Raw genomic sequence first — 26,495 nt, forward strand, 5'->3', positions numbered from 1 at the left:
TATCTCTCCTATGTATTTTTTAAGGGCTTTAACTATCTTTGTTGATACTATTTAGTATCAAATTAATATTATAATAGAAATGAGATTGCTTCAATGCATTATGGGACTGGTTTACCCACAAAGGACACATGTGATCCTCCCCTAGAAGACAGCGTAATTATGCAGCGTCCTATTTGGAACAGACGTTGGGTGCGGTGCCTATAAGAACTACTTGAGATGCAAATTAGCATCATTTTTTAGTCTTTCAACTTAAATGTTTTTTTTATTGTCCCAATGCAAATAAAAAGGTTGACTATGTAGGCTGCTCCCTAGAACAGAACCATCATTTTAACAGAAAAATTGACCAGAAAAAAATGAAGGCAGACTTCGTGATTTCTTCACATTGTATTTTGTGTTACATATGATCTGGTAGCTAAAACACTACCGAATATTATCACTGTAGTAGCACTACAGACATTATAGTTTTGCCTCCAATCTAACAGGACTCAGATATGGCAGTAGCTGGTACTGAGTGAAAAGGCACTATTGGCATAACTAATATTCTTCCCTCCTGGGGCGGGCTCTTCTCTGAGCCGGAGAAATTAAAAACAATAACATTTTCTTTATAAAGTACATTATATAAAAAGATTGTATGTTGTAAGCCAAAGAGTCTGGGATGAAATCAGTCCAGGCCTGTAGAGAAACTGAAGTTTGGCGTTCAACTGCTCTCCATTGCAGCCCTTCTTCTGCAAGGCCTCAGTGGAGGTGAGCATTGAGGTCGTATTTCTCACAAAACTTGTCCGTCAGCGGGATGCAGGTGAGAAGCTCACACCACTCGCACTTGACGGGGTAAACATAGAAGAGAACGACCAAGCTGGCAAAGATGCCCAGGAAAAGAGTAAGCGCCACTAGGATCTGCAAACGTTTGCGGTACATGTCCATGCGGCCGAAGCTGATGTAGGGCAGGAAGGCGAAGGAAAGGAAGAAGCCTGAGACAAAGCCGCAGATGTGGGCGAAATTATCTATCCAGGGCAGCAGGCCGAAGGCGAAGAGGAACAGCACTACGCATGAGAGTTTGATGAAGGCCCTCCATGGCCGTGCCAAGATCTGCCAGCTCTGGAACAGCTCCACGAACAGACAGGCCAAGATGCCAAACTGAGAACCAGCCGGACCCACCTGGCAATAGAAAGACAGAGGGAGGGGGGTTACTAGCATTTGTTTCATGGCTTGAATGAGTTAATCCTGCACTGATCTAAAACGAACATGGTGGGCCATAACCAGGTGAAAATGCCCATTTAGGTACTATATAATATGTGAAAAGCAGTATCAAATGAGTATTATTTTCTTCTTATACTTCTGCACATCAAGTGCACATCAGATGGACACCGTACTATCCCATGAATCCCAGTGACTCAACTAGATCACATGGTAGATTATTTACGTACTACACACTGGCATACATACAGTGGCAAGAAAAAGTATGTGCAGCGCTTGTAGAATCTGTGAATAATTTTAACTAAATAAGAGAGATCACACAAAATGCATGTTATTTTTTATTTAGTACTGTCCTGAATAAGATATTTTACATAAAAAATATTTACATATAGTCCACAAGACAAAAAAAATAGCTGAATTTAAAAAATAACCCTGTTCAAAAGTTTATGAACCATTAATACTCAATACTGAGTGTTGTTCCCTAGATGAGCCACTGCTGTTTTTTTGTTTTGTGATGGTTGTTCATGAGTCCCATGTTTGTCCTGAGCAGTTAAACTGCCCAATGTTCTTCATAAAAATCCTCCAGGTCCTGCACATTCTTCAGTTTTCCAGCATCTTTTGCATATTTGAACCCTCTCCAGCTGGGACTGTATGATTTTGAGATCCATCTTTTCACACTGAGGACAATTAAGGGACTCAAACTCAACTACTAAAAAAGGTTGAAACATTCACTGATGCTCCAGAAGGAAACACGATGCATCAAGAGATGGGGGTGAAAACTTAAAGGTCCTGTTCTTCGTGATGCCATTTTTCAAACTTTAGTTAGTGTGTAATGTTGCTGTTAGAGCATAAATAATACCTGTAAAATTATAAAGCTCAAAGTTCAATGCCAAGCGAGATATTTTATTTAACAGAAGTTCCCTTTCAAAGCCTACAGCGAACGGCCGGTTTGGACTACATCCCTGTATATACTGCTTTAATGATGTCAGTAGAACAGTTTGTTCGCTAACCTCCGCCCTGAAGAATACGCAAAAAAGGGGGCATGGTCTTGTTGCTCTCCCACGTGGAGAAGAGGAAGTGTTGCGTTCGGTTGCGTTTGTAGAGTGTTTGTCGCCATGTTGTCCAGACGCTGTTATTTTCGGCGTTCCCTTTCGTTCAGTCACTACGACGTAACGTTAGTGACTAACGAATGGGGGTTTCGCTTAGAAGCCTATCAACTTCGAGTTTTGAGAAAACGCCCAATGGCGTGCCAATGCCATGGGGCATGCGGAATTTGCATACGTAGCTCCGCCTCACTGCGTGAGTATATAAGGAAGTACGAGGCAATATCGCATTATGTTTCTGCTTTCGGAGCCAAGAGTACCTACCTCTTCACTCCTACAGCCTTCTGAGACTCTGTCAGCTTCTTCGAGACGAGCAGCTTTCCAGTCGGTGTTGGTGTGACGGCGCGTTCCAGTGATCGCATACTTCCTGCCTGCTGATCTGTGCAGTGGTCCGCCTGACAGCTGGTGTGTGTTTCCCTGGGCGCTTCGGCATCGACTGCATGGTTTTCCTCTCACAAAAAGAGCTTGCGCGTGGCACGTCTTTTTCAAGACGGCTCGCCCGTGCACTTCCGGGTGCGATCGATTTTCCGCTGCTGTCTGAGGACGCATTCACTGCTCGAGCGTGTTTGGGCTTCAGCGCGCACGGGCAGTGTTTGCGGATGTGTCACGTTTCCATTGCGGGGGCGTGACCATCGCGATGTCACGGTCGAGACTCAATGATCTCCGTGAGGAGAGAGAGTCCCCTCTGCCACACCCCAATCTACCGTCCCCGAGTGAGATGGTACTTTGGCTGGTGGCCAGGGTGACCTGAGGGCGGTGCTGTGGTATTAAGAACCCCGACGTTCATTCCTCGGGCCACACCCCCCTCTTATACATCGCTTCCGCGAGTGTTGGATTGAATCTACGGCCCGTCTCTGACGCCCCGTTCGTTCAGTTCACGCTCCGGATAGCAGTGAGATGTCGATCGCCGCATCCCAAGGTGGGCTGGAGTCCTTTGGGGATGACGATTAGGTTGTGCTCCGCCTCCGGGTGTGTCAGCACTGCCTGATCTGACCTAAAGTTGACAGCCATGTTATCTCGGGCAGCCGCGAGTCTCGCGCTGGTGTGGAACTCCGCCCAGCCGCGGGTGCTCGTGGTTGCGCGTTTGATTTTTGGGGGCGGCACCCGACAGCTGTTGGGCCCCGCCCCCAATGCCTTTCGCTCCCGGGGTGCATGAGGAGATCACGCGGTCCCGGAAGTCCCCGTGCTTCTCGCGACCGTTTGGTGGCCTCCTCCGCCTTCTCTGCCCTTGATGGGGCCGCGGCCTAGGGTACACTGGGGCCCCCTCCCCCCCCACTGTTGAACTCTCTGTTGCGCACTACGGTGTCCACAGAGGGCTTTGACGTGGCGTGGTGTGGCTGTCCTAAGCACCCCCCCCAAAGCCTGTGGGCTCGTCTACTTCGGTGGCGTGGTCCCGCAGTGCTACGGGCAGGCCGCCGCCCCTTTGCACATGCACAAGGGTGGAGCCGACCCAGGGCTCTTCATTGAGCTGCGTGCCGCAACTGACCCCGCCCCCGGGCGGTGAAGGTGGCCACACGCTCCCTGGGTCGGGCGATGTCCACAGCTGTGGTCCGGGAGAACACCAGGCCTTACCTGGTGATGTGGAGGACGTTGAGCGGGCCCGCCTCCTCAACTCACCCATATCCCAGGCTGGCCTCTTCGGCGGCGCGGCTGAGAACTGCGCCCAACAGTTCTCGGCCGCCCCAGAGCAGACTGAGGCTGCAACACGTACTGCCCCGGCGGCCAGCTGCTGCACCAGCCGCCGGCCCAGTCGCCTCAGTCCGCTCGCCGCCGAGGGCGCCCTCCCTCTTCCCGCCCGGCCCCAGCAGCAGCCTTCACCTGGGCCGCGCCGTGGAGGTGGTTGAGGATGTCGCCCAGTCCGCTCCCCAGACTGGTTAAACGCCAGGATGGAGGTGGACAACTCAGAGATGGGTTCCAGTTCTTCCCAGGGGATGGTAGCAGGGCCTCTCCTTCCCCCGGTGGAGGGCCGGGGGAAAATCCTTCCGCTGCTGGCCCCCGGGCTAGCAGCGCTTGGGAAGAACTCATGTTCCTGTCTCTGAGCACCCAGAGACCGGTGATGACAGTGCGCGCCACCCTCGGGTCTCGCCACTCGCATCCCTCTCTGTCGCCAGCCCCCTGGCAGAGCAGACCCCAGTGGAACGCGAGTCCTTCCCTGGTCTCCTCTGTCAGGGCGCAGCCGTTAACCGTGCTCCGACCCGGGGACGCCCAACAGCCTCCCCTGTCCGCGCCGGTAACGCTGCCTCGCTGCCCCACCCAGGGTACGTCTGTCGTCCGGATGACCCCGTTGGTGCAGTCTCTGGAAGCCTGGCTTCAGCTTCCGGGGCTGTCCCGCTGGGCTGCCCGGACCATCAGGCTCGGCTACGCGATTCAGTTCGCGCAGGCTCCTCCCCGTTACAGGGGAGTCCGCTATACCATGACCGGGGCCCATGCCCCCGTCATGCGTGCGGAGATTGCCACTCTACTGGCGAAGGGTGCGATCGAGCCTGTCCCTCCAGCCGAAATGAGGTCAGGGTTCTACAGCCCCTACTTCATTGTACCCAAGAAAACCGGTGGGTTACGGCCAATCCTGGACCTTCGCATCTTGAACCGATCCCTTCACCGGCTTCCGTTCGAGATGTTGACTGCGAAACGCCTTTTCGGATGCGTTCGTCCGTACGATTGGTTTGCAGCGATTGACCTGAAGGACGCCTACTTCCATGTCTCCATCCTTCCTCGACACAGACCGTTCCTACGGTTTGCTTTCGAGGGGCGGGCATACCAGTACGCAGTTCTCCCATTCGGGTTATCTCTGTCCCCTCGCGTCTTCACGAAGATCGCCGAGGCAGCCCTTGCGCCCCTTTGGCAGCACGGGGTCCGCATCCTGAACTACCTCGACGACTGGCTCATACTAGGCCACTCTCGAGAGCAGGTTTGCGGACACAGAGATCTGGTTCTCCACCACTTAACCCGTCTGGGCCTTCGGGTCAACTGGGAGAAGAGCAAACTCTGCCCAGTGCAGAGGATCTCTTTTCTCGGTATGGAGATCGACTCGGTCGCCATGTACGCGCAGCTTTCGAGCGAGCGCGCGCAGTCTCTGCTGACTTGCCTCCGACAAATCGAGAGCAAGAATGCGGTTCCACTGAAACTTTTTCAGAGGCTCCTGGGGCATATGGCATCTGCAGCCGCGGTAACGCCGCTCGGATTGCTTCATATGAGACCGCTTCAGCACTGGCTTCGCGATCGAGTCCCGAGATGGGCATGGCAGTCTGGCACGCTCCGGGTCCAAGTGACTCGGGCCTGCTTACAGACACTCACCCCGTGGTCGAACCTCAGCTTTCTACGGGCCGGTGTGCCCTTAGAACGAGTTTCCAGGCATGTTGTCGTATCGACGGATGCCTCTGCCACGGGTTGGGGTGCCATGTGCAATGGACAAGCAGCCGCGGGCTCCTGGACAGGACCCCAGCGCCTCCTGCATGTCAATTGCCTCGAGTTGCTGGCAGTACGGTTCGCCCTGCACCGCTTCCGAGCGTTGCTGAAGGGTCAACATGTGCTTGTCCGGACAGACAACACGGCCGTAGTAGCGTACATCAACCACCAGGGCGGTCTACGCTCCCGCCGCATGTCTCAACTCGCCCGCCATCTCGTCTTATGGAGTCAGAAGCGCCTGAGGTCCCTTCGTGCTGTCCATATTCCGGGAGTCCTGAACCACGCAGCCGACGAGCTTTCGCGGTTTCAGCCTCTCCCGGGAGAATGGAGACTCCATCCCCGGACGGTTCAGCTGATTTGGGAACAGTTCGGCGACGCACAGGTAGACCTGTTTGCCTCCCACGACTCTTCCCACTGTAGCCTGTATTATTCCCTGACCGAGGGCACGCTCGGCACGGATGCACTGGCGCACAGCTGGCCGCGGGGCCTACGCAAATATGCGTTTCCCCCAGTGAGCCTACTCGCACAGCTTCTGTGCAAGATCAGGTAGGACAAGGAGCAGGTCCTTTTGGTCGCCCCGTACTGGCACGGCCGGACCTGGTTCCCCGAACTCATTCTCCTTGCGACAGCCCCTCCCTGGCCTATTCCTCTGAGACCGGACCTCCTTACTCAGAGACGGGGCACCCATTGGCACCCGCGTCCCGACCTTTGGAACCTCCACGTGTGGCTCCTAGACGGGACCCGGCAGGTTTGAGTGGCCTACCACCTACGGTGGTCGCCACCATCACTTCCGCTAGGGCAGAGTCCACTCGGCATGCCTATGCGTTGAAGTGGAACCTCTTCGTCACCTGGTGCTCTTCCCGCCAAGAAGACCCCTGGAAATGTCCGATCGGGTCCGTGCTTGAGTTTCTCCAAGAGGGGCTGGAGCGAAGGCTGTCTCCCTCCACCCTCAAGGTATATGTGGCCGCAATATCTGCCCACCACGATCTCTTGGAGAACAAAAAGGTAAGTCAGCACGACCTGGTCATCAGGTTCCTGAGGGGAGCTAGGAGACTGAATCCTCCTCGCTCTCCTCTCGTACCCTCTTGGGACCTCGCAGTAGTGCTAACTGCTCTGCTGAGACCTCCCTTTGAGCCTTTGCGGTCGGTTGATATTAAGTTTCTGTCTATGAAGACGGCTCTGCTGACCGCATTGGCCTCAGTCAAGAGGGTCGGGGACCTGCAGGCATTTTCGGTTGACGAAGCGTGCCTGGAGTTCGGGCCGGCTAACTCTCACGTGATCCTGAGACCCCGGCCTGGATATGTGCCCAAGGTTCCCACCACTCCGTTCAAGGACCAGGTGGTGAACCTGCAAGCGCTGCCTTTGGAGGAGGCAGACCCAGCCTTGGCATTGCTCTGTCCAGTACGCGCTCTCCGCGCCTACGTAGACATGACGCAGTGTTCAGGACCTCAGACCAGCTCTTTGTCTGTTATGGTGGAGAGCGGAAGGGAAGTGCTCTCTCAAAGCAAAGGCTGTCTCACTGGATAGTGGACACCATTGCTTTGGCTTACCAGCAGCAAGGCCAACCATGTCCCCTTGGTGTGAGGGCACACTCCACCCGGAGTGTGGCTTCCTCTTGGGCTCTAGCGCATGGCGCCTCGCTAGCAGACATCTGCAGAGCTGCAGGCTGGGCGACACCCAACACATTCGCCAGATTCTACAATCTCCGAGTGGAGCCAGTGTCCGACTATGTACTCGCCCCCCCGAGGGGCTGGTGATGGGCCAGGCTCAGGTGTCTTCGCTTGCTCGCCACTCCACTCCACGGACTGGATACGTGCGATATTTTCCTCAGGTGAGCTCCCCGAGAGCCCTGAGCTCCTCCAGCACTGTCGACGCCGACATCAGTTCAGTCTGCCCTTTCGAGCCCAGACCCTCATGTCCGGCCAGGTGCCCCATGTGCATGGTTCCCTCCGGCGACCCCCACATGTGTATTTCACCGTAAGTCTCCGCAGTGAGCGGGTTTCTTCCCTTGGCGTGTCCCCGCCACCCCTAGGGTTAAAAATCCACCTTCGGCTGGTACCCTAGAGATCTTCCATATGCAACCCTCTCGGGTCATATGTGTCTCTTAAGTCCTCCCCACGGGTAGGCATCTTTGGCATTCCCTCACTGGGATATGCTTCCCAGTGTACCTTGGTATTCCTGTGTTAAGTGGGAGTCCTTCGTCCGTACTAGTCTTACGACAGGGTACTCACACTTACGCAGGGCACTGGAAGACAGCTGAGTGGCGGGATTATATTGGGACCCCCATTCGTGAGTCACTAACGTTACGTCGTAGTGACTGAACGAAAGGGAACGTCTCGGTTACGGATGTAACCCTCGTTCCCTGAGGAGGGAACGGAGACGTAACGTCCCCTTGCCACATCGAGCTGTGTTGCCTGGAACGCAGGAGTTCAGTCTTGGCTCCTCAAGCAGGTAACATAATGCGATATTGCCTCGTACTTCCTTATATACTCACGCAGTGAGGCGGAGCTACGTATGCAAATTCCGCATGCCCCATGGCATTGGCACGCCATTGGGCGTTTTCTCAAAACTCGAAGTTGATAGGCTTCTAAGCGAAACCCCCATTCGTTAGTCACTAACGTTACGTCTCCGTTCCCTCCTCAGGGAACGAGGGTTACATCCGTAACCGAGACGTTTTTAGGACAGTGAAAACAGCGGTATACAGATAAGTAAATTGTGTGAAAAATACTGTGTTTTTTTACACGCGAAACATGAACACATGTTATATTGCACACTGTAAACACAATCAAAGCTTAAAAAAAACAGGAAAAACGGGACCTTTAAATTTGAAGATAAAGTTAAATTGTACTTAATTTGTCTTCTGGGAAACATGCAAGTATCTTCTGTTGCTTCTGAAGGGCAGTTAAAAAAATATATTTAAACAAAATAAGAAAAATCTTCATCCTGTTCAAAAGTCCCCCCCCCCCCTTTTTTGTCTTGTGGACTATATGTAAAACAAATTTTATGAAAAATATCTTATTCAGGACAGTACTAAATAAAAACACATGCATTTTGTATGATGTCTTTTATTTTGTTAAAATTATTCAAATTTTCACAGATTCTGCAAGTGGCTCACATACTTTTTCTTGCAACTGTATATGACATACATTACTAACAGCCGAGAAGTAATTCTTCAAATACAGTACACACTCATAATTATTACATTTTTTAGAATGCTCATGCATGTAACTTTTTGAGTGATGGAAGTTGTTATCTTCTAGGTTACAACTGCACGTTTACACCCGTGTTTTAGGTCTGTAATGAGCCATGTGAAAAAGATAGTTTGGGGTCGGTAAGATTTGTCAGTGTTTTTGAAAGCTGAATTTTCAGCATCATTACGTCAGTCTTCAGTGTCACATTCTAATATGCGGTAGCACTTTATTTAGATGGTCCACATAACGTTGCAACTACATGTCAACAACCAGTCATTAGAGTATTTGTAGACTGTCTGTTTAATATCTGTAAACACATTATTTTGACGGTCCCCAACAGACATTCTACTGACTATAAATAACTTTGCAATTACATGTCAACTACTAACCCTAACAGTCTTCTAACAGTATACTACAGTTTACTAATACTCTAATGAGAGTTAGTTGACATGCAGTTGCAAAGTTACTTATAGTTAGTAGAATGTCTAAAGTGAACCATTGAAATAAAGTGTAACCTAATATGCTGATTTGGTGCTCAAGAAACATTATTACTATTTATGTTGAAAACATTTTATTTGAAATATTTTTTCTAATCATGTAAATACCTGTACTGTCACTTTTGATTGATTTAATGCATCCTTGCTGAGTAGAAATGCTGTATAACAAAACAATATCTCCAGGATAACATTAAAGACCAATGCAAAAAGTGAGATTAATTTGCGGGTTGGATTTAACTGTTAACATTTGAGGGTTTATATTAAATTATCTCATTACTGAATGTGGGGAGTTCCAGACTCATGGGGCTGTACCTCTGCTCTGTACGGTAAGAAGATGGCACTGGCGAGGTTGCCTGTAATCCCACTGAGGATATAGATGATGGAGATTCTCAGCCAGCCCGCTAGCTTCTCCAAATCTCTCAGAATGGTCATCTGGAAGCACACAGACACCAGGCAGTGCAGGATCCTGCAGGGAGGAAGAGACTTTCGCAATCAATCAAACAAGGCTTTACCTTTGACAAGAAAGAGCAGTCAGGATAAGTAATCCGACACTGCATTTCATTTATTGCGAAATTCACAATGGGCCCCCTGCAACGGATCACACTTCCTACTCACCCAGCATGCAAGAAGAGAGAGAGCCAGAGCCGATAGAACTGGTCTGGGATCTCCGGGTTCAGGAAAGGCAGGAGGCCACACACATCATCCATGCAATGCACCTGAGAACGGATAATCAGTTTTATCCATAATTACACAAATTACAATTTATAGCTAAATGTCAGCACACTCTAATTACAGGCACTTGCACATTTGTAGCTCTTTAAACCCCCTGCTGGCAATTCATAAAATTGCACATTGAAGTACTGTACTGCCCTAGATAGCAAATCAACTAAGATCTAAACTTATCTGCCATCAAGAAGAAATGCTCACTGACCTGGGAACACAATGTGGCCTCCTCATGAAAGTATCCCTTCATGAAGTTACAGTACTCTCTTGATGTAATCTCACACCTGTGCAGATCATAATTTACTTGATTAATTAAGACATTTGACCTACCAAAGGACACATTATATATGTATTTGAGATAAACTACCAACTTTGCCAACTTTTATATGAATTTTGATCATGCATCCGATGATCTTAACACCTAAATCATCTGCTATTTCAGAGCTCGGTTTCCTTCCTATTTAAACACTCTGCAAGAGTTTTTCCCGGTCATAACACCATTCCAAGCTAGATTTGATTTTTTTTGTCATTAATCTCATTCATAGAGTGCATCACAAGCAAGGGGTCGAATTTTGGCTGATTAACATGACATGAGAGAGGTGTTAGCCCTATAAAGCCTACTATATCACATTTTATTTGCAAATCTCTAAGGCCTTAAAGGGATAGTTCACCCAAAAATGAAAATTCTGTCACCATTTACTCACCCTCAAGTTGTTCCAAGCCTGTATGAGTTTCTTTGTTCTGCTGAACACAAAAGAAGATATTTAGAAGAATGTTTGTAACAAAGCAGATAGAGCAACCATTGACTACCATAGTATTTTTTTTCCCTACTATGGTAGTCAATGGTTGCTCTATCTGCTTTGTTACAAACATTCTTCTAAATATCTTCTTTTGTGTTCAGCAGAACAAAGAAACTCATACAGGCTTGAAACAACTTGAGGGTGAGTAAATGACGACAACATTTTCATTTTTGGGTGAACTATCCCTTTAATTATCAACATGATGAATGATTTGCTGAAAACCCTATTGTCCATAATCTACTACATGCCTTCTGTTGTCTGATTGGTAGTTTCTACTTTTTTAGAAAGTAATAGGCCTTTCAGCTTGTGGTACGTGTGTTTTTGCTGTGAAATCTATATAGATTTTTATAGAGTAAAAAGAAAGAATAACTTTTATATTGTTAGTAATATTTCAAGATAAACACTTACTGGATTGAAGCAACTTTGGTTTACTTATCAATACAATCTTTTTTTGGAAATATCATTGTAAATGATACATCAGGCTTTTGAGGAATGTTTATTTGAACACTTCTCAATCATCATTGTATATGTTTTGCCATCCACAATAAAAACTAAAGAGCCTTGATCATAAAACTAAGCATTCAAATATCATCTTACTAAGACATTATTGGAAGATGTGGAGGGACAACTGAAATTTATACGCATTGTATGTAGTTTGCTATACTGTTATAAGATCTCACTGATTTACATTACAAGCTATCAGAATTTCATCTTACTTTTTAGCCATATAAATATCAGCAACTGCAACCAATTGCATATTTTTGCTCAGTTTGGGCCTCTGAATAAAGCTGAGGAGTTTTTTCTTCACACTCCTCTACAAGTATGAGCTCCCTATCATACTACATAATATGATTTAAATGTATGAACAAAAAACACATATTTTTTGTATTTTGACTATTATTTCATATTTCAGGCTTTACAGGGTTAACTTTAAGTGGCATGGCATCTTACGCACAGCCATCGGCACATGTTGTTATATGTTGAGTGGCACATCAGGTTTTCAGTGGCTTGAGCCAGAGGATTGTGGCATATGTCACTAAAACTTGTGTCATGTGCCTCTGGATTGTGGCATATGCCAATGAAAATTGTGGAACATGTCACAGTATTTTGAGGCACCTCCAGTAGTGACTGACACATGAGTTGAGGAGTTAGCAGTTATTCTGATGCAATAGAGAAACAAAATTAAAGGTTGTGTTTTAGTGTTTTAGTCTTTTGGGTGCTTAATGTTAAGTAATGATTTATACAATTCATTATGACATGAGTAGGCAACTGTCACTATCAAATGAAAGCAACACTAAAAAAGCAATAAAGCATAATTGTGTGTATTAACTACATTGTTGTAAAAGGACAAAAGGATCCTAAATGCAAACCCTAATTTAGTCATACTTTTAAAACATGTAAAGTAAATACATTTTGAATAGTTCATTTTCAAATAAATATTTTTGAAAAAATATTTAGTCAGGTTAGGCACATTTGTTTTTGAGTGAATGTTGTGTATATGTGTTGATCATGCAAAGGGCCCATTCTAAAAGACAAAATAAATGTATCATGCTATGTATATACCACATTAATAGTGGAATCCATAACGGTAAACTTTTATGATTGCATGATGCTGCATGCATGCGGGTAAGTGTCAGTATAAGTTAGTTTAACACCTGCCTACGCAAGATAAACAAAAAAAATTGCAATTTGCTGTGGGACATACCCCTGCTAGTTGGTACCACTTTAATTAGAATGCTTGTTTGTGCAAAGGAATTATCACAATATTTTGTACTGGGTTACATTGTTAAATTTCATAAAAGAAACTTAGAATAATAGGATAATTATTAACATTTTACAATATACAGTCGCTCTGTAATCTTTACATATTAACTCCAGTTTTGTCGACTTAAAGGCACAATATTTAAAAATGTTTGGATTAAAATATCCAAAAACCACTAGAACAATGTTATATATTTTGTAGACATTTACCGCCACCTACTGGTAGTTTTAGTTTTTTATTTAGAGTATCATCTCAATAAAAAAAATAATCATTTCATATTTTGGGGATTGCCCAAAAATGAAAATTTGGTTTATTTGCATTTACTCACCCTCATGTCGTTTCAAACCCGTATGACTTTCTTTTGCAGAACATAAAAGAAGACATTTTGAAGAATGTTGGTAACCAAACTGTTTTGGTCTGCAAATATATCTAAATATCAATTCAGATGCACCTTCTGAAAAACACATAATGGCCATTATAGCCTTAAAGTTTGTGTGTAATACGTTTTATGTTGAATCAAAAAAATTTTTTTGTCATGTTTATTTGATGCTTTTCTTATGATGTGTTTCTCGTAACACAATGATGACTTTATATTATCTTCTGGGGGTGACTTCTCAGCCAAATTTGATTTGCGATTAATTTGCGAATAATTAGATAAATTAATCGGTAATTAATTACACATTTTAATCGCTTGACAACCCTAATAACAGTAGATGTTTACCATTGAAGTACTGTATTTTTTGAGGCTCTTAAAAGAATGAAAATGGATTTATATTTGTCACTGCTATCAGTCTTTGTTAGTTCATTTGAATCACTTAAAGGGATATTTCACCCAAAAATGAAAATTACCCCATGATTTACTCACCCTCAAGCCATCCTAGGTGTATATGATATTCTTCTTTCAGACTAATAGAGTCGGAGTTATATTAAAAAAATGCCCTGTCTCTTCCAAGCTTTATAATGGCAGTAAATGGCAGCCCAAAATTTGAAGACCAAAAAAGTGCATCCATCCAATATAAAAGTAATCCACATGGCTCCAGGGGATGAATAAAGGCTTTCTAAAGCGAAACGATGGGTTAGTGTATAAAAATATCCATATTTAACACGTTATAAAGTAAAATATCTAGCTTCCACCAGATTGCCTTCTGTATTCAATTTGCTAAAAAAGTGTAACTCGTGTGATGTATTACGTCAGGAAGGCATATTTTTCTTACACAAACCCATCGATTCACTTCAGAAGGCCTTTATTAACCCCCCGGAGCTGTGTGGAGTACTTTTATAATATATGGATGCACTTTTTTCTCAAATTTTGAGCAGCCATTCACTGCCATTACAATGCTTGGATTAACCATGACATTTTTTTAATATAACTCCGACTCTAGTCTGAAAGAAGAATGTCATATACACCTAGGATGGCTTGAGGGTGGTAAGGTAATTTTAATTTTTGGGTGAACCATCCCTTTAATATCTAATGGTGTGTCTGCAGGTTCTCTTTACCTTCCTTTGGTTCCAATGCAGCAGGGTCTGCCAGTGATGACGCAATCAATGTGTGGCAGGTTAGTGTGGTTCCCTGTGCTGTACCTGGTGCATATCTGAGAGAGAAATAATGATAACTATATAACACTATTAAAATGAAGCAATGATGTGTGTGGTCGAGGAACCGTCACTGAATCACACTTACCGGCCACTTAGTGATGTCATCAGGCCACTCGTGAGGAGTAACCGAGGCAGGCTCCAGACAAATCCTAACATCATAAATGTGTGAAATAAGATTATTCAGTCCACAGGTGGTGTGGATGGGTAAAAAAGTAAAGAGGGTTTGAATTGTACCTGGGGTCTTGATGACACACAGAGCCATACTGACGAACTTTCCCCTCTACAAATGGAGCACTTGGGTGCTGAGGCCACTTTACCCATAATGCCAGTGTACTCTGAGAATATTACAGGGACATTTGTGTAAAAATAGGTTGAGTGCACACATTAAATTTAGACATGCGAGGTCAAGGAGGAACTGACCGAGCACTCCTCCTGAGAGGTCTGCAAGCAGCCTGATTGGTCATTACGGACGCAGCACGCCGAGTGGCGCTCACTGTCCTTCTTCTCCTGAATGAGCTGGTGCACCTCTTGATCCTGACGCATGCAGGGTGAGAACTTAGCACCGAGGTGAATCAGCGCCTCCTGCAGGCCAGGAAAAAGAAGTGCATATTAGGCAAGAGCATAATGCTAACATGCTAAACTCAATCGAATAAAAAGTTATTTTAGTAAAATGTATATATTATAGTATTTATTACTATTTTTAATCGTCTATTATTTCCATATTTTTTGTGTTAATTTAAGTATTCAGCTTTAGTATTTTGTGTACTTTTGTCATTTTTATTTATTTATTTATTTTAATATTTTGGTGACACTTTACAATCATTTTCCTTTTGTTAATATTGCTTAACAACATTAGTGACTATCAATGAACTATCAATGAAAAATACGTGAAGCATTCATTAATTTTCTAAAAAAAAAATTACTAATACATTATTAAAATCAAAATTGTATCTGTTATTACTATTTAATAAACCTGAACTAACAATGAACTGTTGTATTTTTATTAACTGACATTAATAAAGATGAATAATAACCAAAGTTACCAATATTTCTAACTTTTAATTATTTGGTAACACTTTACAGCAAGGTTTCATTTGTTAACATTGTTAACTACATTAGTTGATACGAACTAACAATTAACAAATATTTTACAGCATTTACAAATCTTAGTTAATGTTAATTTAAGCATTTACTAATACATTTTTTAAAATTAAAAGTTGTATTTGTTAACATTAGTTCATGCTCTGTGAAAATTAAATTAACAATCAATGAACAACTGTATTTTTTAATAATTGACATTAACAGATTATAAAATGTTGTACAAATATATTTCTTAATGTTCAAATTAGATTAACTAATGTTAACAAATGAGACCTTTTTGTAAAGTATTACCATTTATTTTTATGTCAGTAATAGTTTTAGTAATTTTAGCTGCCAAGGCAACATTTCTTATTTTCGGTTAAGTTTTTACATTTAAGTTTTAAAAAGTTTCTATACTTTTATTGTAGTTTTACAGTAGTTAAAGTTAACATAAAGGCTTCCCTTTAATGTCCCTAGGTGGTATGATTATTGAAAAAAACATTGTTTTATTTGAATATGGACATACAGTAGCAACACAATTACAATTGACACAATGCTTTAAGGCAAATCCATATGTTTCAATTCTGTAAATATATTTACCGAGCTTGGTCCAATCCAGAAGTTTTCTTGCTGCACGAATTTGACATTTTCATAAACCCCTTTGTTTCGTAAGACCTACCACAGATGATAACCTGTTACACACCATAACAAACACAAGCACAATGCAACAAAACCAAATACACATTTTACTTACAGAATCAACTGTCTCATGTTGGGAAAAGCCCACAGGTGCAATGCCATAGATGGAAACGGCCAAGATGGTAATCAGCAAATGGACAAAGGTGATCCAGTAAGTGAAGAAAGGCCTGTAGGATAAGAACCCAATACGTCACCCTGTACCAACTCCTATAACTCAGTATATCAAACATGCAGCTTTTGTAAATCTATCCAGAGACCATCAATATCATGCAATCTCAATAGTCAACATCAAGCAGAGCACCCACACACAATACTGTTCCATACCTGCGGTCATTCATGTCTTCAATCTGTTTTTTTACATAGCTGTCAATGCGTTTGCGGTAGGTGCGGTTGGTCAGTCTGCCCACCATGCCAAGCCCATAAGGACGCTTGTCCTTGGCAAAGAGTTTCTTAACAGGCACGGCAATGCGCTGTCCACGCCGCTGCCCGCTCACACTAACCACTTCCTGCCGTAAGCGCACTTTAGGCTGAGCCAGAGCACCATCCTTTCCCTTACGCCAGCCCCTCTCGAGAGGCCTGAGAGACATGGAGAGACACCGAAATGAGCTTTTCTAAAGTAAAGTAATAATCCACTTATAAGCATCAGAATGATGTTACAAACTCAAACACATTTGTCAAGTGCGCATGTAACTCACAGCATAAGATGGCTCCGCTCCAGTTCTGTCTTCTCTAGGGCACTGCCCGTCAAGTCCCTCTCATCTCCAGCTCTACTGGCATCAGTTTCTTTAATGGCTGATTCAGAAGGCGATTCAAACACCTCGTCTGCGTATGTGGACAGCTCTTCATGCATAAGCCCATCCTAAAAGGACAAATGGATACTGAAGGCACATTTAAGAGTACAACAAACAGTGTTGGGGAGTAACTAGTTACATGTAACTAGATTAATTTAATCACAATATAAATGTAACTGTAATCGGTTACAGTTACTGAGAAAAAATTTGTAATTAAATTACAGTTATGAATATGTTAATGATTACAAAGGGGGTTAACAAACTTAATATTTTCTGTAAAAAGCTAGGATATGTTGAATAATATTAATTTGTTGCTTTGCCTGTTTTTGATGTGCATGATGCCTCCTGCCATTTAAAGGCCGTTTAGTAAAGCGATGCTAATTTCTGATGCTTTTGATTGGTTCTCGTTTAAATTTGCAGAGTACCACGTCTGCCAATTACATCAACCCACATTGCCGCTGAAAGCTTTAAGCTACAATCTGTCTGAGAGTTGCCACCATGGTAAGCGACAAAAATACATTTCAGTGCTGAAAATTAGAAAAGTAATAAAAAGTAATCAAATGTAATCAGTTACATTACTTAAAGTAATTGCAATAGTTACACTACTAATTACTTAAATAGGGTAACTTGTAATCTGTAACCTATATCATTTCCAAAGTAACCTTCCAAACAATGACAACAAAAATAATTGATGTTTAATTTCTTAGATTTCTTGTAATTTTTCCTCCCTCAGATGTGTCATTTTTTCAATGTTCAAATATTTCCCCAGCTATTCAATAAAGTAAAATATTATAATTTATATATATATTTTTTTAGAAATGCTGCCTTGAAAACTAACTTAAATTGAAGTACTAAAACTAAAACTGAAATAAAATACAATTAAAGCTGTAAGGAGATTGTTTTGAACACTGGCTGGTTATGTACTTGCTTAAAAAATGTATTTTTGAAAAAAATGTAACCAAAAAAAGTTACGGACTGCAGCTAAAAAATAAATAGAAATACATAAACTAATAAAAATGACAAAAACACAACAGAATGACTAAAACATAAACTTCAGTTTTCATTTAAAAATTGAACTGAAAACTAAAAATATAAAAATAAATGCTATTTCTAAACTAGTAAATAATATAATCATATATAAATAATACTAATCCCTCTTAATATGCAGAGACAACTGCAACCCATGTGTAGACTGACATCCTGAAAGGTGTAACACTGGGTCTGTAACCCTTTCAAAAACATTGATCTGTTTATTTGAATATCTCAAACAATCTAGCCACAGTAACGCCACCTCTATCAGTTTAAATTCGGGGCGGGAATATCTGCTTGTTGACTAATGGAAGACGGGCAGTATTTAGGTGAACTAATATTTGCTATTCAGTTGATGCTAGTGGTGTATTTATATATCAGCAATGGTCTTTACATATGCCAACACTAGGTGGCAGCATTGAGGTGCTTGTGCTGTAAACGCCAGGTTTTGTGGTCACTTTCACCTTGGCAAAGAAGGAGGTGTCCAGTTCATCTGGGAAATCCACAGTGTCCTCATCTAGGAAACTGGCAGCTGCAAAACTACGCCGATGCACTCGCCGAACGGTCCCTTCCCGCAGAGAGCGCCCCTAAAACCAGCATCATTATAATCTTCACTATCATCCTCATCAACAGCATCATACTTACTACTACCACTCAATATTCATGCAATGATTAGAAGGGTACATAACATCATTATAGATCACATTTTATACATCACAAACAATGGGTGAGATCTAATGTCCTTCCCAATGCAGTTGTGCTGTTTCTTAGGCCCAGCAGGGGATTACCTCAACCTGCTCCAGAATATTCTATCAGACCAACAGCTGAACATTCCAGTGGAATTATCATAGCCATCTGTTAGCGTTGTTCCCGGCCTTTAGCCTGGTCATCTGGGAGCAGGCACTAAATGGAGCTGGGCCAAATCCCGGGCCAACAAGTCAAGCCAGAGATAAACTTTTACATAACAGATAAGGGGGAGGGTAATATTTGTTTATTACAATCTTTACAAGGACGTCAAAGTGAGCCTCTGTAATCTATGATAATCACTACGGCTGGGTTTATGGGACGGAAGTTGCCTTGTTCCAACCACATTCACGTCACTGACATTTGGGGCAAAGGAGATTTCCGAATTTTAAGGACTGATTATTGATTCAAATCAAAAGGTGATTTTTTTTTCTTTCTAGCAATTGTCAAAAATGAGTCTACCGCTTTATGCTGTTGTTTGTTCCTGTCTGGGAACTTGTTTTGTTCATGTCCGGAGGAAGATAATAGACTTCAGAGGAAATCTGGGGAATGAAATCACTTTTTGGTGCTATTCAGTTCTATGCAACTAAAGTAGATTTACATCTACAATGGTATGTATCAGTGTTTCTCAATATTTTTGACTTAAAGACAATCCATTGTCTAATATAATAATATTTTATTTTCCTCTGGTATTTCTACTGGAATTAAGATAATGTTCCTTGATTTTAGACAAAAATTTAAACAGAAAATGTGTAGTGTTTATATTTAAAAACAATTAACTACAAATAATTTTGTGGTTCCTGATGATTCATAATTTTATAATTAAATATATATATATATATATAGTGGGTGGGATATATTAGGCAGCAAGTGAACATTTTGTCCTCAAAGTTGATGTGTTAGAAGCAGGAAAAATGGGCAAGCGTAAGGATTTGAGCGAGTTTGACAAGGCCCAAATTGCTAGGCGACTGGGTCAGAGAATCTCCAAAACTGCAGCTCTTGTGGGGTGTTCCAGGTTTGCAGTGGTCAGTATCTATCAAAAGTGGTCCAAGGAAGGAACAGTGGTAAACCGGTGACAGGGTCATGGGCGGCCAAGGCTCATGTTGCTCAGGCTGTGGCCTCTTTCAGCAGAATAATGTGCCCTGCCACAAAGCGAAAATGGTTTAGGAATAGTTTGAGGAGCACAACAACGAGTTTGGGGTGTTGACTTGGCCTTAAAATTCCCCAGATCTCAATCCAATCGAGCATCTGTGGGATGTGCTGAACAAACAAGTCTGATCCATGGAGGCCCCACCTCACAACTTACAGGACTTAAAGGATCTGCTGCTAAGATCTTGGTGCCAGATACCACAGCACAGCTTCAGGGGTCTACTGGAGGCCATGCCTTGATGGGTCAGGGCTTTTTTGGCAGCAAAAGTAAACACAATATTAGGAAGGTGGTCATAATGTTATGCCAGATCAGTGTGTGTGTGTGTGTGTGTGTGTGTGTGTGTGTGTGTGTGTGTGTGTGTGTATATATATATATATATGTATGTATGTATATATATATATATATATATATATATATATATATATAATATTTTCTGTAACACTTTAGTATGGGGAAAACATTCACTATTAACTACGACTTTTGCCTCAATAAGCTCCTAATTTACTGCTTATTAACAGTTATAAGGTAGTTGTTGTATCATTTAGGTTTTGGTACTGGGTAGGATTAAGGTATGTAGAATATGGTCATTAAGAATAAGGCATTAATATGTGCTTTATTAGTACTTATAAACAGCCAATATGCAAGATAATAAGCAACTAGTTAAAAGTGAGAATTGTTCCCCATACTAAGGTGTTATCTAATTTTCAATCATTATTAAAAATAATTTTAAGTCATAATTTAAGGAAGTTTGCTAAAGGCCCCTGTTTGGAATCACGGTTATACCGTAAATAATATACAGTGCTAACACAACATGCTTAACATTGATGTTTATCTATCTGGTCTTACCTTCACCAGAGCAGCAGCTGCTCTGAAGCCCATCTTGGCGACAGACTCGCGTTTACGTCTGCGGGGAGGTCGGTTGAAGCCAGAGCGGGAGCTGGTGAAGGAGCACAGGGAAGCTGCGCAGGGGGTGATGGGGGTCTGAGGTATACTAAGACCGTCCACTTCCTCTACGTTACGGAATGCTCGACCCCGAGCCAGCGGGTCTACGATCTGCAGAGACAGACAACCATCAGCTCTTCATAGTGAGCATCAGCTATAGTAAATGCTAATGGAAAATGTTTATGGAAGTCCTATGTTTATAGATACAGTTGTTTTCCTGGTTTCAGAACAGTTTAAGCAACTTTGGATTGTACCGTTAAAGGGATCTGTATGCCTGTATGCGTCCAGCTTACCCTCTGCATGCCATGCTGTGCGGGTGGTACGTATAGAGGAGGAGGGGTCTCTGTACTGGTCATGGAGAGATTGTCTTGGCTGGGCAGGTCCATTTCGCGTATCACCTGAGGCTTCAGTTTGCCGTAGCGCTGGGTGCAGTGGCGCAGGCTCTTCCGCTGCCATTTCTGGGAGGCATCAACATCATTGCTGACCCCAAACCAGTCTGCTGTGCCCCTGCAGTCACATCATTATTTTAGTAATAATACAGCAGTTTTAGGACACCAAGGGCCAGATTTACTAAATCTGGGCAAATTAGCTTGAGAATGCAATTACATAGAAGCATCAATGGGAGTGTAAAGTTCTGAGCGTGATCTACTGACGACGCACAAACAAACAACACAGACACTGCCGGATCATTTCCATAATGACCAACACATTATAACAAGAGCAGTGCAAATTAGCGTAGGGCTGTTGGTAATGAGGTGCGGGTGATCTACTAACTTCACAGGCGTAAAATGGGTTAAGACATGTTTTTTGGTGTTCAATAAATAGCACAAATACCAGTAAATAGCGCAAACCTTGGTAAATCACCTGTTATTGTTGTTGACTTTTATTAACCCTGAGTGTAAATTTTGTTGCAAATCCACAAAAACAATAAAACAGCCCCACCCCCTACCCCTACCCCTACCCCTCCACACACACACACACACACACACACACACACACACACACACACACACACACACACACACACACACACACACACACACACACACACACACACACACACACACACACACACACACACAAACACACTTCATCACCACTGAGACCCGCTCAGTAAACACTACTAAAAACGCTATCTTCCATTTAAGCATTTAACTGCTTGTGGCAGGAAGGATTTTTCCCCCTATTTTAAAAAAACACTGGCATTCTAAATCTCTGACCCGATGGTAATCTCTCAAACTCATTAAACAGAGGATGCCTATTATCTAATTCTAATTTAATTTTCATGGCTTTGCTTGTTTGGTATATTTGTTCTAAACCTGTCAGAGAGATACCAGTTAACTTCCTTTCAGTACTTAAAACGCTTTTGTTCCACTGTGACATGTCCAAACCAGCAGGTGATACAAAAAGTCAAAACACTTTCAATAAAAGAATTATAAAACAGACTTAGCATTGAGACGCTTACATTAAATTACACAATTTTCCTAAGGAAGTATAGTCTTTGCTGCCCCTTTTTGTACACAGCTTCAGTCCATTTATCCCACCTCAGTTTGTGATCCAGGACAAGGTATTTATACTCATTTACACTCTGAATTGGCTCCCCTTTAATAGCAGTCACGCTCACTAAAGACTCTTTTCTAAAATCGAAACACATCTCCTTAGTTTTTGAAATATTTCGCTTAAGGTTTGACGTGTCACACCAGGAAAAAAATTCATTTAAAACAGGTCTGTGATTGTCCTTTAACACCATGCAAGATTTAAATTGGCTACTCTCCTCCCATAAATGTTGCATCTGAAAGGGAAACTCCTACAAATACATATGTAATAAGTTCAGCTGCAAAAATAGCTCTGTCCATGCCTTTCCAGTGCTAATTTTTCACTGTGTCTTCTTTAGTAAATTCAGACAGTATTTTTAAATGCCAAAAGAGGGTTTGCCCTGTTAGCTGTTAGTTAATCTTAGGCCCTCAAGAGAGAATGGAAAAACATAATCAAATCCACTTGGGCAATGTGAGTGAAGAGCCAAAACAACAAACTAACTAACCGAGACATCCACAGTCGATTCAGACCAAGTGCATTAACTCTTTCTGAGGGAACTGGCTGTCAATCTTTTTATCGTTCATCAGCTGGAAAAAAAAGAATTATGAAAGTGATTTCAAAGATATTAGGTGTGTGTATGACGTCAAACTGCGAGAGCGATTCAAAAACATACAGAGTTATACTTTCTACGGTACTTTGATGTCATACAGCGATCCTTCTGCACAGCGTCGCTTCAAGTCGGACACACCTAATGTTTCTCTGTGCCGTTATCTTTATAGTTGTGGTGTGGACTATAGTGGGTGGCTATTCTTTTACATTTAGAACGATGTTTAGAACTTTTTTGTTATCATTATAGTTATTGGCCTTGGTTTAAATGGGCTTTTAATCAGCATTTTTTTTTTTTTTTTAAAGTAAAAATATCTAAAAACATCCTTAAAGGCAGGGTAGGCAATTTTTTCATAAACACTTTTTGTTATACTGGTTGAAACTCTCTTCACATCCTGATGAGAATCAATAATAGAAGTGTTCTTAATTCTCAGGTTGTGGAAATCTTCACGCCATGTTCTAATTATAATTAAGAGATGGCAACCCGTGATGTCCTACTCTGAGCTGTTTACATCCTCATACTCTGATTTATGTTGGGGAAAGTTACTTTTAAAAGTACTTCATTACAATATTATGTTACTCCCTAAAAAAAATAACTAATTGCGTTACTTAGTTACTTTTAATGGAAAGTAATTTTGCTTTCATTTTTCACACATGGGCTGGGCTTGCTTGTTTGTTTTTAATAACAATAAAATAAATGTATTTTATTTGAGTAATACTGAAATGGGTAAATGCATGTTCACATTTAGTCTAGAACTACAATACCCATCATGTTTCACACACAGCACACACAAACGCCTCTGCACTTACTCACAATTTTTCTCAACATAGGGACAGGACAGTCAGTCAATAAATGAGAAAACAAAGAAAACTTGAATTACTTATTTGAAAAGTAACTCAGATATTTTGTTGTAAATTTAAAAGTAATATGCTACTTTACTAGTTACTTGAAAAAGTAATCTGATTACATAGCTCAAGTTACTTGTAATGTGTTACCCCCAACACAGGGCAACACCATCAATGGCGAAATGAATCTGCAGCAGTCAGGTGATACAAGTCCGAGCTCAAGTTGTTTACGCTCATTATTATTGTAATGTTATGTGCTTTTAGACACGAGGTAGTTTAACACCATCTCGCATGACGCTTTGCAGACTCTGCTCTGGCTGTGCACGTGCATGTGTTTTAAAGGAGGCGTGGTTTTGGAAACACTCTGAAAGTAGGGTGTAATCTTATCAAAGCTAGATTGCTATTTCTAGCCTCTCTGAAATGTCCTACCCTACCTTTACGACACAAAAACTTAACTTGTGATGTGTTAAATGGGTGGTTGACAAGATGTAAAATAAGTATCTGATGTCCCCAGAGTGTGTAAGTGAAGTTTTAGCACAAAATACCCCACAGGTCATTTTTTATAGCATGTTAAAATTGTCACCTTTTGAGGGTGAGCAAAAACACGTCGTTTCTGTGGGTCCCTTTAAAAACCAATGAGCTGCTGCTCATGGGGGGAGCTTCAAGAGCTCCAGTTAGCAGCTCTGAGGCTATGTCCAGACTAATACGTTTTAATTTGAAAACGCATCTTTTTATCACCGTTTTGGCCTTCTGTCCACACTGAGACACACTGTCACACTTTAAGTCAAAGAAAACGTAGCAATTTGAAAACGCTGTCTCCGCGTCGTGTGGACTGTGAAGACAGAGGTATTTGAAAACGATGATGATGTTTAGTCATCTGATGCATATTGTACCAATAGATAGGCCTATGTATGTGCTATTCACTTTCACACAGTTGCTAAAATAGGTTACTTTGCACACTTCATATCACAGTCCTGCAAGGATAAATGCAGCAAAACACAAGTGGAGTTGCGTTTTAGACCAAACATAATAATGGTTGACCGAGTGCGACCTGGACGCATCAGTGAAGGTGAGATATTATACTAAATAAAATGATCCTGCCAGAAGAATTGTGTGATAACTTTATGATGTCTGTATCATCTCAGTGAGCTTTTATGAGGTTTTACGCATGCGCATTAAGTTGAATTTGGCATGTACTGACGTTTCAGTGTGGATGAGAAAATTTGGGGAAACGCTAGTGCGGACGGAGAGCGTTTTGAAACGAAAACTCAGTTTTTCAAATCTACCCGGATTAATGTAGACATAGCCTTAGTACCTCATGCAAACAGGCAATGAAACTGTTCAGCCTTTTATGTTCAAACCGGAGTCGGACAATGATGGAGAGATTCAAGAAGAAGTGACAACATGTAGAATGCAACAAGATGTTCCTGAATGGTTAGTTGATGAATTTATGTAGCTGACGTTGTGTTAGCTATCTTCAAGTCATTGATTAGCATAATCTGTCATGATAATCTATACGTTCTCAACATGGCCTTTGTTGCATGTTCTCGGGGGCAGGGTTTATGTAAGTTTCGGGAGGAAGGTTGTGTAGTCCCTACCAGCCATTTGTTGTAGTCCTTAAAAAACGATTTTTGTATAAGAAAATATCTCCCTTTGAACTTTGAGTGTCGTAACTTTGCAGATGTTGTTTATGCTCAAACAGCAATATTACACACTAACTAAAGTTTAAAATGTTAAATCATAATCAACCACCCCTTTAAAATAATATTTGTTTTTAGAGAATATACCTTACATTAACTTTATTTTTTGGTCACTAAATGTATGCTCAAGACCAACTATTCACCAATGTGTTAAGAAATACATTTAATACATGATATAATAATCTCTTAATATCTTATTTTAAGAATGTTTAGATACTTTACTGGCAGTGGCAAACAAGACCAAAACACATTAGTGTGTACCCCTCTGAAACACAACCCAGAATAGAGTCTCTATGTCTGTTTTTTTTTTAAGTGTTTGAAGTGTGTGCAAATGCTAGTAGTACAGTGAGGAGATCAGCAGTGTTTAGAGTAAAGGACACATAGTAATAACAGAGTCGGCTGTGCATCATTACAAGGAAGGCCAGCTCAGGGGAGGCCTTTTAAGGAAACAGAGGGGGAGTCCCCATCGTACTGTCCCCCTCTTTTTGGAGGAATGATTTGAGAAAGATTTGTTTCAAATCAACCATGAGATACAAGAAAATAACTTGATAAACTGTTCTGCTATCCACTGAATAACTGAACAAACTCCTCTGTAAACACACACAGAACTATTTTTGTCCTGTCTTCAACTAAAAATTATAATTCTTAAACAAGCATTAATTTAACTTCAGATGCGAAATTAAACAATGGCACATGATAATGACTTGTTTTGAGAGAAATCTTAATCTACTGAGATGTATGCTTTATTTTTAATTAATTAATTAACAAAAGGGAATGTGATCTTTATTCCATGAAATTAGCAAACTATGTGGGAAACTTAAACCTATGACAAAGGTAAAATATACCTACAATATACCTACAGCTGTTGACCAATCAGAATCAAGTATTCTAGAGCTGATTTATAAAAACCAAACAAAGAGATGATCTATAAACCAAACCAGACCATAATAAACCAAACTAACAACCATACTTAATACTTGCTTTGATAATAAAAAACACTCTTTAAAAACAGGGTTAAATTAAATAAAATAAAATAAAATGTTCAACAAAAAGAAAAAAGAAAAAAAAGTTGACTGGTAGTTTAAAAAAATGCCTCGAAAA

General features: G+C 42.0%; 1 protein-coding gene across 3 annotated transcripts in view; it reads right to left on the reverse strand.

Moving 5' to 3' along the window:
• Positions 1-225: 225 nt before the first annotated feature.
• rhbdf1b (rhomboid 5 homolog 1b) overlaps positions 226-26,495 on the reverse strand; it is a 74,014-nt gene continuing 47,744 nt past the window's right edge. For 2 of the 3 annotated variants that reach the window (XM_079845461.1, XM_079845460.1), the window contains 15 exons: positions 21,000-21,213; positions 20,611-20,817; positions 18,335-18,457; positions 16,746-16,909; positions 16,375-16,626; positions 16,106-16,217; positions 15,952-16,026; positions 14,692-14,853; positions 14,506-14,606; positions 14,357-14,420; positions 14,173-14,267; positions 10,322-10,397; positions 10,006-10,106; positions 9,703-9,856; positions 368-1,155 (listed from right to left, as the gene is read on the reverse strand). In XM_079845461.1, the coding sequence (XP_079701587.1) occupies positions 736-1,155; positions 9,703-9,856; positions 10,006-10,106; positions 10,322-10,397; positions 14,173-14,267; positions 14,357-14,420; positions 14,506-14,606; positions 14,692-14,853; positions 15,952-16,026; positions 16,106-16,217; positions 16,375-16,626; positions 16,746-16,909; positions 18,335-18,457; positions 20,611-20,817; positions 21,000-21,213 (2,320 nt within the window). In that variant the 3' untranslated portion in view covers positions 368-735. Of the gene's footprint in view, positions 1,156-9,702; positions 9,857-10,005; positions 10,107-10,321; positions 10,398-14,172; positions 14,268-14,356; positions 14,421-14,505; positions 14,607-14,691; positions 14,854-15,951; positions 16,027-16,105; positions 16,218-16,374; positions 16,627-16,745; positions 16,910-18,334; positions 18,458-20,610; positions 20,818-20,999; positions 21,214-26,495 lie in introns of all 3 variants that reach the window. The other variant, XM_079845462.1, reaches the window with a different exon arrangement.

Source organism: Gobio gobio (genome assembly GCF_949357685.1).
Source record: "Gobio gobio genome assembly, chromosome: 20".
NCBI classification, from domain to species: domain Eukaryota; kingdom Metazoa; phylum Chordata; class Actinopteri; order Cypriniformes; family Gobionidae; genus Gobio; species Gobio gobio.